This window comes from Diabrotica virgifera, chromosome 1 (assembly GCF_917563875.1).
Source record: "Diabrotica virgifera virgifera chromosome 1, PGI_DIABVI_V3a".
Lineage (NCBI taxonomy): Eukaryota > Metazoa > Arthropoda > Insecta > Coleoptera > Chrysomelidae > Diabrotica > Diabrotica virgifera.
This window is the reverse complement of record NC_065443.1, coordinates 103,901,307-103,914,723: the sequence shown is the minus strand read 5'-3', so window position 1 is coordinate 103,914,723 and position 13,417 is coordinate 103,901,307. Positions and strand designations below refer to the sequence as shown.

The following is a 13,417-nucleotide window of genomic DNA, read 5'->3' as shown; positions in this document are numbered from 1 at the left end:
ACCGAACCGTATTATTACAATAATATACAAACAAAGAAATTAAGATGTTTCCTTTACAAAATATTCTAGCAGACTAAATACCAAAAACAGAACTAACACTGTTCTCACATCCATAAATATGTAACTTGACACTTTTTCGCAATTCTACCCAAGAGGTATATCGAATTGACCTTTATGCATTCGGAGAAATGGCCCGCCCATGAAGACTAGATATTCTAACACTTAATAAAAATAATAATTTATAGTTCAGTATTAAGTAAATTCCAACATTTATATCCCTCGTGTTGAGTGACTAACCCTCTACACCATATAGCAGCACCGACCATACGTAATACTTAGTAAACCTTAGTCTAAAGATCGAACTTACCTTAGTTAAAAATCGAACTCTGAACAGGACAGTACCTTCCTGAATTTTACGAAAACTTGTCGAGTTTGCTCAACGCGACATACATTTTACTTCCCTGCCCAACACCCAGTCTTTAAAAAGCAACGTTCCAAGGTATTTAAATTTGCTCACTCTTTCAATGGACTTGGTATTCAGTGTTAAGGTGGAGTTTTCAAGTGCATTTATCCAAGTTTCTGGAGATGATCATGAATTTGGTCTTTTTGGTATTAATCTCCAATCCCAGTCGCTTACCGCATTCTCCGATTATGGTGACAAGTTGTTGAAGATCGAATATGTTGTCACAAATTAAGACACTATCATCAGTATATCGTATGCTGTTGATCAATACTCCATTCACTTTGATTCCCATCTCTGCATCTTCCAAAGGCTCTTGAAATATGGCTTCGGAATAAATCTTAAGTAAAAGAGAAGAAAGCACACATCCCTGTCAAACACCCCTTCTTATATGTATGGGTTTGGAGATATAATTGTCTATTATACCAGTACAAGTTTTCAATGCATCTTATATATTTTTGGTCTTTATCAAGTTTCTTGAGGATCTGCATTAGCTTGTGGTGTTGGACACGATCAAACGCTTTTTCGCAATCTAAAAAGCATAGGAAAACGTCCTTCTTCTGATCGTAACAATTTTGGACCAGCACCTGTGTTTCTACTATTGCTTCTCTTGTTCATCTTCTTCTTCTTGTGCCACTCCTATCGGAGATTGGAAATCATCAAGGCTACCCTGACCTTGTTTACAGCTGACCTAAAAAGTTCGTTAGTGGTGCAGCCAAACCACTCTCTCAAATTCCGCAACCATGACATTCTTCTACGGCCTGGATTCCGTTTTCCTTCTATTTTTCCTTGCATTATACTTTGAAGTAATGCGTATTTATGACCTCTTATCAGGTGACCCAAATATTCGAGTTTTCTTCGTTTTATCGTTAACAAAATTTCTGGGTCTTTTCCTATCCTTCGTATTACTTCAAGGTTTGTGATTCTTTCAACCCAACTTATCTTCAGCATTCGACGATAGCACCACATCTCGAAATTTTCAATATTTTTTATGTTGTTCTGTTTGAGAGTCCAGGCCTCTACACCGTATAGCGTGTTAAATACGTAGCCTCTTAGCATTCTTAATCGTAGAGGGATGGTTATATCTCTGTTGCAGAAGAATTTTCTCATCCTTATGAAGGTGGCCCTGGCAATTTCGATACGTCTTTTTATTTCATTGTTTTGGTCTCCAGTTTCGTTTATAAAGTTCCCAAGTATTAGTAACTTGATACTTTTTCAATTCGAATTCCGTTTATACTAATATGAGCTGGTTGTGTCATGATTTTACTGAAGACCATATACTTGGTTTCAGGAAGTTACTGACGTGTTCAGAGTTCGATCTTCAACTGAGATTAAGGTTTACTAAGTGCTACGTATGATCGGTGCTACTATATGGAGTAGAGGGCTGGACACTCAAAATTAGGGATATAAACAGATTAGAAGCATTCGAAATCTGGCTTTATCGCCGTATCCTAAAGATACCATGGACGGCGAAAGTCACAAATGTAGATGTTCTTAAAAGAATGCCAACTTTTCGAAGCCATCAAGGAAAAGAAGACGGCGTATCTGGGTCACATCATGCGAAACGAAAAATACCAGTTCCTTCAACTTATAATCCAGGGTAAAATTGAAGGCAAGAGAGGAATAGGACGCAAGAAAATGTCCTGGCTCCGAAACATAAGGCAATGGACAGGGATTAATGACATTCAATCTCTGATACACATTGCAAGAAATAGAGAGTTAATGGAAAATGTGATCGCTAACCATCAGGCTAATGAGTCTGTGATCCTTATATCTTTTTGCATTGATTTTCTTGGGTAAGGGAATAAAGGTAGAGCGTAACCACTGTTGGGGATAGCAATGAGTTTCATAAATAAACTTAAATATTTTATGTAGTGTTGAAATTCCTCTTTCATCCAGTAGTTTGAATATTTCTGAAGGGAGTTCATCTGGTCCAGGTTCCTTATTGTGTTTTAAATTTAATTTATTTTTTAATTTTATTTAGCGTATGGCTTAAGTACATCACAGAATATATTTAGATTTATGCATTATACAATGCATCACAAACAGATGTCCAATTTTTTTATACAGTAGAACCCCTCAAATCCGAACTAATTGGGGGGACAGCCTGTTCGGATTCCGAAAAGTTCGGATTATCCGAAAGTTAGCCTTAACTAGTAGTTCAAAGCTTTCATTGTGATTTTGAGTATCCAAACGTTCTCGCAAGAGTGTGGACAATATTTTTGGACTCAATTTGACTACGAGAGAACCAAAGTAAGTTTGTGTTTAACCTTTATAAACACTTTATAAACCTATATATTAAAGTATAATATTTATTTTTAAGAAATTTTAAATGTCAAAGTCCTAGTAATCCTACATTGTCCAATTTTCTGGCTTTACTCTGTATAATAAACATGTTTTTAAGTTTTTGTCTTAAATTTTTAAATTTTTTTCACTTTTCGTTGGTTCGGATTTGCCGAAAGTTCGGATTCGCGGGGTTCGGATTTACGGGGTTCTACTGTATATTCGATTGACCCTTCGGTTGCCCTATAGGCAATTGTGACTGATCGTCTGTCTTGCAGCGCCGCAGTCACAAGAAGGCGAGGGGAGTTTACCCCATCTGTAGAGGGAGTCGGCGCATCTTCCACAGTTTGTTCGAATTCGATTAAGGGCTGCCCAAATCTTACGGGGACGTTCAAATTCGCCAGGTTTTCCTATGATGTCCGGTAGACTATAGTAATGCGGATCTGTCCTACTTTCCCAATCTTCTCTCCATCAGGTATTTAAGTCAAAGTTGGATTGCTGCAGCGCTTGAGCAGATTGTAGAGGGGGTAACCTGGATCGGAGACGGTTTTCAAGAATATCGGGGATGTCGTTGTGGACTAGAAGCTGGCGACTGTCCATTATTTTGTTATATTCTTTAAACAATGCATGTTCGCGGCGTAGGTTGGGTGGTGCTATATTACTAAGGGTAGGTAGCCACATTGTAGAGGTGGGCTTAATTGTGCCTGTTATCATACGCAGAGCACGGTTTAGTTGGGTGTCGACCAGGTGGGTATGCCTGCTATTTAGCCACACTGGTGCACAGTATTCTGCCACCGGATATATCAGGCCGAGAGCAGAGGATCTTAATGTTGATGCTGTGGACCCCCATGTAGTGCCGCAGAGTTTCTGTATTATATTGTTGCGTGTTTTCAATTTTGCTGCTGTTTTCGTCAGGTGTTCTCTGAATGTGAGCGTTCTGTCTAGAGTAACCCCAAGGTATTTCGGATATTTATTGTGTTTTAACAGCTTGTTATTAAAATACACTCGCAATTCTCTGTTTGCCAGCTTGTTGTTGAGATGAAAAGCTGATACTTCAGTTTTTGTAGTACTTGGCTGTAGTCTCCATTTCTTAAGGTATTCGCTGAGGATGGATAAGTCATTCGTGAGAGTGATTTCTGTAGTTTCTAAAGATTGGTGGCTTGTTGCAAGGGTCCAGTCGTCAGCATATTCAAACTTCCGAGATTTGGTTTCAGGCATTGAATTTAATATTAGGATGTTTTGGCAACGATTTGACGTCAAAAATCTAGAATGACGTAAGCGTACTTTTGTAGCAAAAAAACCATAGCAGAATTGAGGGATGTGGCCTCAATTGAGTTGTTTTTTTATTCCGTTTACTTAATTTTTTAGTTTCTTCGGTGAAGTGTTCGTTACGCGTTACGCCACTGGTATACCATGCATACGTCTGTCGCTCTTTAACAGCTTTACATTTTTATAAGTAAGCAGCTTAAATTGGTTTATGGCCGTCTTCTATATGCGCATTAAGATACACTTGTTTCACCTAAGTAGCAAGCTCGGGCTCTGTTCTCTGTGTGTCTTTGTGTTTTAAGTTCGACAAAAAAAACTTCTCGAAGCTGCTCTTTGTGTTAAAGGATATCAAACAGCAATGGCACTTTTTCTATAAACGTATAGAAAATTTATAGGAATGTAGTCTGGTAGAAAAACCGATTTTTATCAAAGAATATCAAACACGGTTTAGGACAAAATATTTTTTTGGGACTTAAAATGATTTAAAATAGTTTTATCAAGTATTGTTTTTAATACACTTTAATGTGAATAATTAAAAATGAAATGACAGAAGTCTTCTCAAAAATTTTCTTAATGTTTATAGGGCAGTAAATGAGAGCAAGAACACGTTATTACCTCCGAATTCTATCCTACTGCATGGATTTTAATGAAATTTTAGGAATAAGCTGAAAATATCTCCTTATTCAAAGTCTACCCTATGCCGATGTGTGCTTTTGTCTTGGGGGCGGTTCCCACCCCTTCTCGAGGGTGGAACATTTTTTGGTTAAACAACTACGGTTGCCAGAGAACCTAATTCTAAGCAAAAATTGTTCTATAATTTTTTTTTGAAAACTCAATACTTTTTGAGTTATTCGTGGTTGAAAATTTTGGCCATTTTCATTGAAATAATAACACCTTTTCAAACGGTTTTTTGCGAATACATTAAAAACAATGCATCTAACTAAAAAAATTATATAAAACAGTTTTGTAGCTCATAAAAAAAAATAAAGAGATTCGTTCCTTTTTCAATCTTCTAGTTATAATACAAAAAGAGATATGGTAGGTAAAAAGAGTTTGTTTTTTTGGTGCATGCTCAAATCAGTGTACATATTCAACTTGAAATAACAGAGAAACGGTCGATTTTAGGTGTATAATGCTCCCAATACCTTTTATTGTGCTTGAAAAGTCCTTTAAAATAAGCAATATGAAATGTCGATTACATTCAAACTAAGCGAGATATGCTGCGAAAAATTGATGACTAACGAATTTTAAGAAAAAAATTGAGAAGTATATTTAACCCGTCATCCACAAGAATTTAAATGCATCGTTTTCCTTCTACAATACATTTTACTACAGTGTTATTTTTATGTTAAAAAAGTTGAGCGGGTTTAAAATGTATGGTTTTTGAAAAAAATAAGATCAAATTATAGAGCGCATATTAAAATTTTCTTAAAAATCTTCCTTTTTCTCCATGATAAGAGATACTGTTATAAAAAATAAAATCAAAATGTTTATCTAGAAGAAACCTACATTTTTGTATGGCATCTTTTTTGGCATCTCTTATCATTTTCAAGTTACATGCAGAAATAGGAAGATTTTTAAGAAAGTTTAAAAATGCGCTCAATAATTTGATCTTATTTTTTTCAAAAACCATTCATTTTAAACATGCCCAACTTTTTGAACATAAAAAGAACACTATATTAAAATGTACTGTAGAAGGAAAACGATGGATTTAAATTCTTGTGCATGAGGGGTTAAATATACTTCTCATTTTTTTCTTAAAATATGTTAGTCATCAAATTTTTTACAGTTTATCTAGCATAGTTTGAATGTAATCGACATTTAATATTGCTTATTTTAAAGGTCTTTTCAAGCACAACAAAAGTTATTGGTAGCATTATACACATAAAATCGACCGTTTCTCTGTAATTTCACGTTAAATACACTGATTTGAGCATGCACCAAGAAAACAAGTTTTTTTCACTTACCATATCTCTTTTTGTGTTATAACTAGAAGATTCATAAAGGAAAGAATCTCGTTGTTATTTTATAAGCTACAAAAATGTTTTATACGGTTTTTTTAGTTAGATGCATAGTTTTTAAGAAATTCGCAAAAAAACCGTTTGAAAAGGTGTTATGTTTCAATGAAAATCGCCAATTTTCAACCAGGAATAACTCAAAAAGTATTGAGTTTTCGAAAAAAAATTATAGAACAGTTTTTGCTTAGTATTAGGTTCTCTAGCAACTTCCGTAGTTATTTAAGCAAAAAAATTTCCACCCCCAAGACAAAAGCACACATTGGCATAGGGTAGACTTTGTTTCTTGAGCTATTCCCTACTTACTGTGAAAATATCACGCAAATCGATATAGTAGGATGGAATTCGGAGCCACAAACCCTCATTGATTGCCCTATTAGAGAATATTTAGAAGTCTGAGAATATTTTTTAGGCACTATGCAGGGTGTAACAAAAAGGTAGGTCATAAACTAAATCACATATTCTGGGACAAAACATAGTTCGATTGAACCTAACTTACCTTAATACAAATGTACACATAAAAAATTAAAGTTACAAAATAAAAATTGATTTTTTCCAATGTATCGAACACTGTTAGAGATTTTATATTGAAAATAGACATGTGGCTTTCTTATGGCAGGAACATCTTTAAAAAAATAACAGAGAAACTACAAAAATTTTATGAGGGTATTGTTCCTTTATCACCCCCCCCCCCCAAATGTCTGTGTACTTTCCAATTAAATTATTATTGTGGTACCATTAGTTACAACACAATGTTTTTAAAACTTTTGTTTCTCTGTTGTGTCGGATCTTACTTTTTCTTTATTTCCATTACTTGTTCAATAATTGGTTCTTTACTGATTACTTTTTTTTTTGTTTCTCTTGTGCTGAATCTTTGGACTCGTCTTCTTAGACTTTCTTCATCTTGGACTATCATAATAGTGTCGTTTGCGTAACAGATAATTTTTGAAACTTTGTTTTCCATTATGTATTCTCTTTATTTGTTGACGCTTTTGATGACTTCATTATTGATTAACATAGAGAACATATAACTTAACGAGACGGTAGGTTCTATAAGTTTTGTAAGTTGTCCATGTATTCTGACTTCCATGTAGTTTTGGTAGGTTTTTTCAATATTTTCAGTAGAGATTTTTATATTTGAATTTTTTAATATTCTGTCAAATACTTGAGTTGAGATCGACTTAGATATATTAAAAACGAGAAGGTGGCAACAGATCGCCAGAAACACAACAGATTTGCGACAAATCTTAGAGTAGGCTAGGACCACAAAAGATTGTTGGGCCAAAGATGATAATGATGAATTTAATGTAAGTACATAATCTTTCAGTACGAAAACTTTGTTGTTCATCTGCTAATCTAATCCTCTGATTTAGTTGTTCTTGCAAAATTGTAGTTGTAAGTTTCAGGGTGGTATTTGTCAAGTTGATATTGCAATTGTAGTTCTCTGGCTGTTGTTTTATTGCATTGTACTCCGAAGATTTAATTTAACTCAATCAATAAATTAAATTTCGATTTAAATGTAGCATAGCAAAAGAATATCACGACTGCCTAATTCGAAATACAAAGGAAGACTCCGTAACGAATGTCTGACGAAAGAAGACCAGTGATAAGTTTCAAGATTAGAAGTAAATCAATGTTTGAATAAAATAAACAGTAGATAAGGAGAGAATATTACATTTGAATCGTGTAAAATGTTTAATTACTAATTCAATACTTATATCTTCAGCAAAATATGAACTCATGTGAAATTAAAGTACCTACTATTTTAGTACTTTTGTACTATATTATACCCTATTTAATTTAATGATTTTTTTTATTAAAAACAAATATTCCAAATGAAAATTAAACAAAAAAATTCCAATAAATTATTATAGTAGCAGTCAAAACAATTCACAAAAATTAAATATACAAAGATTCTTTTCATCTAATATTGAATACATTTTGATTTAATTTATGAGTAAGCTAGCGACCCTCAAAGAACAGCACTAGACATAGACCACATTATTTTTCTAAAGACAGCTCTATTCTGTACTCACCACTCTAAAAACCAAACAAGTGCATGAGAACGGTCCAGATGTATCATAGCAATTGTGCAACTGTTGAAAAACATAAAAAAATACTTCCGCGTCTGGAGGGAGTCGTTGACTATTCATGGAAACATAAAAAACTGGAGCTCATCGTTGTAATAGGGGTTAATTTTTTGTGGGGCAGTTTCGTGTAGACTAAAGTTGACACGGATTGGTGAACACCGACAATTCTACACTTGATCGAAATTTTGGCAACCCCCATAATATATTTAAAAGGGTCGTACGTGTGCATGTATAAGCCGTGATTAACCCTTTGACACGTTTTTAAGAACATGTGTGTTGAGAAGGGGGTTGTGTTGTGGTAATGAAATTTATTTGATAACATTTTGATGAGATATTATTGTACACCCTAATTTTTAATGGTGCATTGCCTTTTTAAGTAATGGTGCATTGAGTAGATGCACTTGACGTTATTTTTTATTTATGATATCAGAAACTGTTATGTATATTGAATTAATAATAGAAATAGCACAGTTTAATGCTAAATAATCAGTTAATTCACTCTCGAATTTTGACGGTTCCAATTTTGCAATCCACTTCTGAGACAAAATTTTGAAAATTTCAAGATATTGTCTTGATCTTGTCTTGATTTCAAGCTCTTGATCAAGACAAGAAGTAATTTTAGATTGAAAGCTCATCAATATTGAAAGCTCTAAAACGTGTTTATTGTGAAAAAGATAACTTATTATAACAACATAACAACATAAAAGATAAAATAACATATTTTAATTTATTGAACACTTTTTTTTTTGCTAAACCGAGTTACAAAAATATAAATAAAAAAATTAAAAAGGATTCTTAAGCGTCGATCACAAGGGGCGAGTTTGCAAGCTGCTAGCGAACTAACTGGCTTGTATTTAGCTTAAGTATCATCGAGATTTTTACTAACTGCTAGTGACTATACGATTGTAAAAAAGCTGCGAGCAAAATAGAAAACCGGTCTAATTTTTCGCTATTCGCTGACGTGTTAGCTTGTAAGCTGGTTAACTAGCCTTGTGTCATCATTGCTGCTAGTAAACTGGTTGCCAATAGAGTGTCTGCGTGTTTGCAGCTTCAGCAAAAATGTCAACGGAATTAGTTCGCGCGGGAGTAGTTATTTTAGCTAATGCAGTCTCCTCCTCCTCAGTCGTTTCCTCATTGCTGAGTGTCGTGATTCCCCATGATACGAGCAACTATCTCTTTCCATCGACTTCTGTCCTGAGCTTCCCTCATGGATTCAGAGAATGTTTTTCCACTGGCTTTCTGTAATTGATCCGTCCATCGAGTAGGTGAGCGACCTCTACTTCTGCGTCCTTCAACGTTTCCCGAAATTATAAATCTCTCAAGATTATCATCACTTCTTCTTGCAATATGGCCGAAAAATTTTAAGACGGTGGAGAGGCAAATAGAGGAAAGTCGAGTCTGAATATTAAGCTCTTGGAGGATTGAGTGATTTGTTCTGTGTTCCGTCCATGAGATCCGAAGCATTCTTCTCCAGCACCACATTTAAAAGGCGTCAATCCTTTTTCTCTCGTCAATATTGTATCCGTAATTAAATATGGGAAAAATTAGGGCACGTACTAATCTTATTTTGGTATTCTTCGATAAGGAGCGATCTTTCCAGATTTTCGATAATCGACTCATAGCGTTTGTGGCCATGCCTATTCTCCTACGTATTTCTGTTTCACAAGATCCTGTATTACTGATGTAGGATCCTAGATAATTGAACTCGTTAGCCACTTCAAACTGGTCTAAGGCTCCTGTTGTCTGAAGTGAATTTGAATAAACTACTATCATAATTTTTGTTTTTTGTTTATTGATCTTGAGACCACATCTATTGCTTTCGGCTTCCACTAGCTGCAGCAGGCTGGACATTTCTTCTACGGATGCAGTTATTAATGTTGTATCATCTGCATATATGAGATTTGTGATCTTCTGTCCTGCGATAGAAATACCGTCATTCCATTTGTCGAGTGCTTTTATCATTATATATTTCCCATAGAAATTAAAAAGACTTAGAGATAGAATACATCATTGTCGGACTCCTCTACCTATTTTAAAAGGATCGGACTTATGGATTGCAATGCAGTCTAGAATGTACGACACTAAAGAAAAACTTAAAGCAGAAAAGAAAATGGGTAAAATCATGGATCGGAAAACGCGAGAGATATGGTGTTTCCTAAGATTTATTGAGAGAATTGGAGGACGAAGATCCTTTTGCTTATAAAAATAATGTTGAGAACAAATAGTTCAACATTTGATGATTTGATTCCATTTTGCTAGCTAGTTGGCTAATACTGAGCGGGTGTAAAGCTATGTTTGTCATCGACACTCGCTAAATCGCTCACTCGCTAGCTTTTAAACTCGCCGACTAGCAGCTTGTAAAGCCCCGTATCCCGTATCCAGTATCATCGACGCTTTACCTAATCCAGTTGAAAATAAAATTGCAAACTAGATTTTATTTTAAATAACAACTTTAGCAGATTTTTAAATCGGAATAACAAATTTAGCACATTTTTAAATCGAAATTAATAAGTCATGAATTAAGGCAGACCAACTGCATGTCAATTTTGCGTTCGTCAGGAAACAAATGCAGATCATGGACTCCCCGGGGTCAAGAACCAGTGGTCGTGGAGGCCATGTTAGCACGCAACTCAATTAAAAGGCCGCCGGGGAATCACCAGACCGGGCAATCAAGAAATTTCAAGATCTTGAAATTTCTTGAGTCAAGACAAGATAAGATATAAGATGTCAAGACAATTTTTTTTTTATTTCTTGATTTTTTTTCAAGGCAAGACAAGAAGTTGTTTTCAAGACAATAATTCTTATCTTGTCGACCCCTACGTAGGATGCCGTTAACTGTCATTCATCTGCGCAAAGGATTACAATTTTTGATGCGCCATCACCAAAATGGAACATAGACAACAAAGGATTTTCGCGGACTGACCATATTGATTCGTTAGCATTATACTGTGGAAATAATAGGTAGTAGTAAAAAAATCTTCTTACCTTGATCACATAAAATTCCTCCCCAATTTGTGTCGCATATGCATTGCCACGAAGATCCATTGCAGTATCCGTGCTTGCATCCTGGATAGGGTTCACATTGATCACAGTAGTCTCCTCTCCAACCAGGTCGGCATCTGGAAAAAAAAAGTTGTTAGTTTTTAACGTACGGATTTTAACGAATAAAGAATAAATTAAACGAAAACAAAATAGAGAAACAGATCATTGCGATTTAGTTTTAGTTTGAGTCCATTATTCTACACGTGTTTCAAGGTTTACCTTTCATCAGGAAGACTTGTGAGAAGACTGAACTGAATCGAAACGTACCGTAAAGTATGCAATTAACTTGATGACAGAAAAACAAAAACAAATAGTACCAAAACATCATCTACAACAGAATCAAAAAATTGATTTTTCGTCTGAAAATGTTCTACTAAAGCCTTCCGATGTTTTAGCCTTCCTTAGGTGTGTCAATTTATTTCTGTTCGTTGTTTTTTGCATTCATTCTTGGTCAGCCATTCGCTTGACGTCATCAGTTCATCAGGTTTGAGGTCTGCCTTTACTTCTCTTATTTGCCCTTAATGTTCATTCCGTTTCGGGTTGTCTTCCATTTTTCCTATTTATCCTGCCTAGTTCCATTTTAACATGGCAATCTTTTGGATTACATCAATCTGTTACTTTTGATCGCATTTTTATTTCTTCATTGGATTTGTAATCATTGAGCATTCTCCATTCCATAGCTCTAGAAATTTGTCGACTATGCTGTTGTTAAAATCCCATGTTTCAGTTCCATAATATGTCAGAACGAGCAATACTTACTGATTAAGAGGAAACAGTAGCGATCAACAGGTAGCAAAAACGAGTTCCAAGATTGCGGCTGTAATTTTGAATATTTTTTTGAGATATTTGGCACACGTATTCGTAATATAATAAAGAATGGCGGTACAGAGCCCAATTTGAAAAATATATTAATATGTGGAAATTACTCTGTAATTAAATACAATATTAAAAAAACGAGCCTGTACCGCCATTAAGAAGAACAAAAAAATACACTTTCTTCAAATAAACTTTCTTTATCCGATGCCTAGATTTTGTGTCATTTTGGAACTACTAAAATTTTTTATTTCATTAGTAGTTCCAAAATGACACAAAATCTAGGCATCGGATAAAAAATTTTATTTGAAGAAAGTGTATTTTTTTGTTCTTCTTAATGGCGGTACAGGCTCGTTTTTTAATATTGTATTTAATTACAGAGTAATTTCCACATATTAATATATTTTTCAAATTGGGCTCTGTACCGCCATTCTTTATTATATTACGAATACGTGTGCCAAATATCTCGAAAAAATATTCAAAATTACAGCCGCAATCTTGGAACGCGTTTTCGCTACCTGTTGATCGCTACTGTTTCACCTTAAAAGTTTTTATCTCCACGTTTCTGTGCAGAAAGAAGACAGGACACTGAAATTAAACATGTGGAAGCCAAATGAAGAAAACTTAGATCGAATTGCAATGCAGATGTTTATAGAAACTTATTAATAATTTTGTCCAATTTGTAGGCAGGTTGCATACATAAATGGTCTGTATAACTCTCTTTCAATACCAAGTATATTATGTATGTGTTATAAATCAAAATATTTACCAATGACTATGTTATGTTATAATAATAAAAAAATACTCTAATTGTTATTTTTCAAATTTCAATCATAAAGATTGTCTCCGAATAAATCAAAAATACATTTCCCAATAAAATTATGAAGTAATGTGTAGTGTATGCAGAAATTGTTCAGCATCATTTTATGAAATGCTGTTCTTCCATCGATGAAACAGAATCATTATTAATTTGATAAACGTTGACGTTTTCATTAATTACCCAACCCATTTTATTCCACTTTTATTAATTATGCAAAAGACAACTACAACTTGTTTTTTGTAGCATGTAATTATCGCATTAGTAACACTTATACAAAGTAGGAAGTGAAAAACGGAATGGCTTCAGAGCTGGACACTACACGCGATGATAAATGATACATAATGGGAATTATCACTCCGCTAGTTTATGTCTGTCACTTGTTTCGCTTCAGGTCAGAACTACTTTTAGTTTATGAATGATTTTGCTTAAATTTATGAGTGTTTTAAGGTTTATTTATCGTCTTTAACCGTTAGTACTAATTAGTGATGCGCAGTTCGGACGTGAGGCCGGCTTCGAAAAGACTTTACTTTAAATAAATGTATAAAAGGTGGAAATAACCGCAAATTCGTGTTTTTAACACAAAAATCAGTACATAAGCTTCTTCTTCTTCTTTTTTATAGACATGGCT

General features: G+C 34.4%; 1 protein-coding gene across 1 annotated transcript in view; it reads right to left on the bottom strand.

Moving 5' to 3' along the window:
• Nucleotides 1–13,417, bottom strand: part of LOC114325346 (protein jagged-1b) — a 698,311-nt gene that overhangs the window by 125,602 nt on the left and 559,292 nt on the right. The window contains exon 6 of the mRNA XM_028273403.2: nucleotides 11,100–11,233. Coding sequence (XP_028129204.1) covers nucleotides 11,100–11,233 — 134 coding nt within the window. The remainder of the gene's footprint in view (nucleotides 1–11,099; nucleotides 11,234–13,417) is intronic.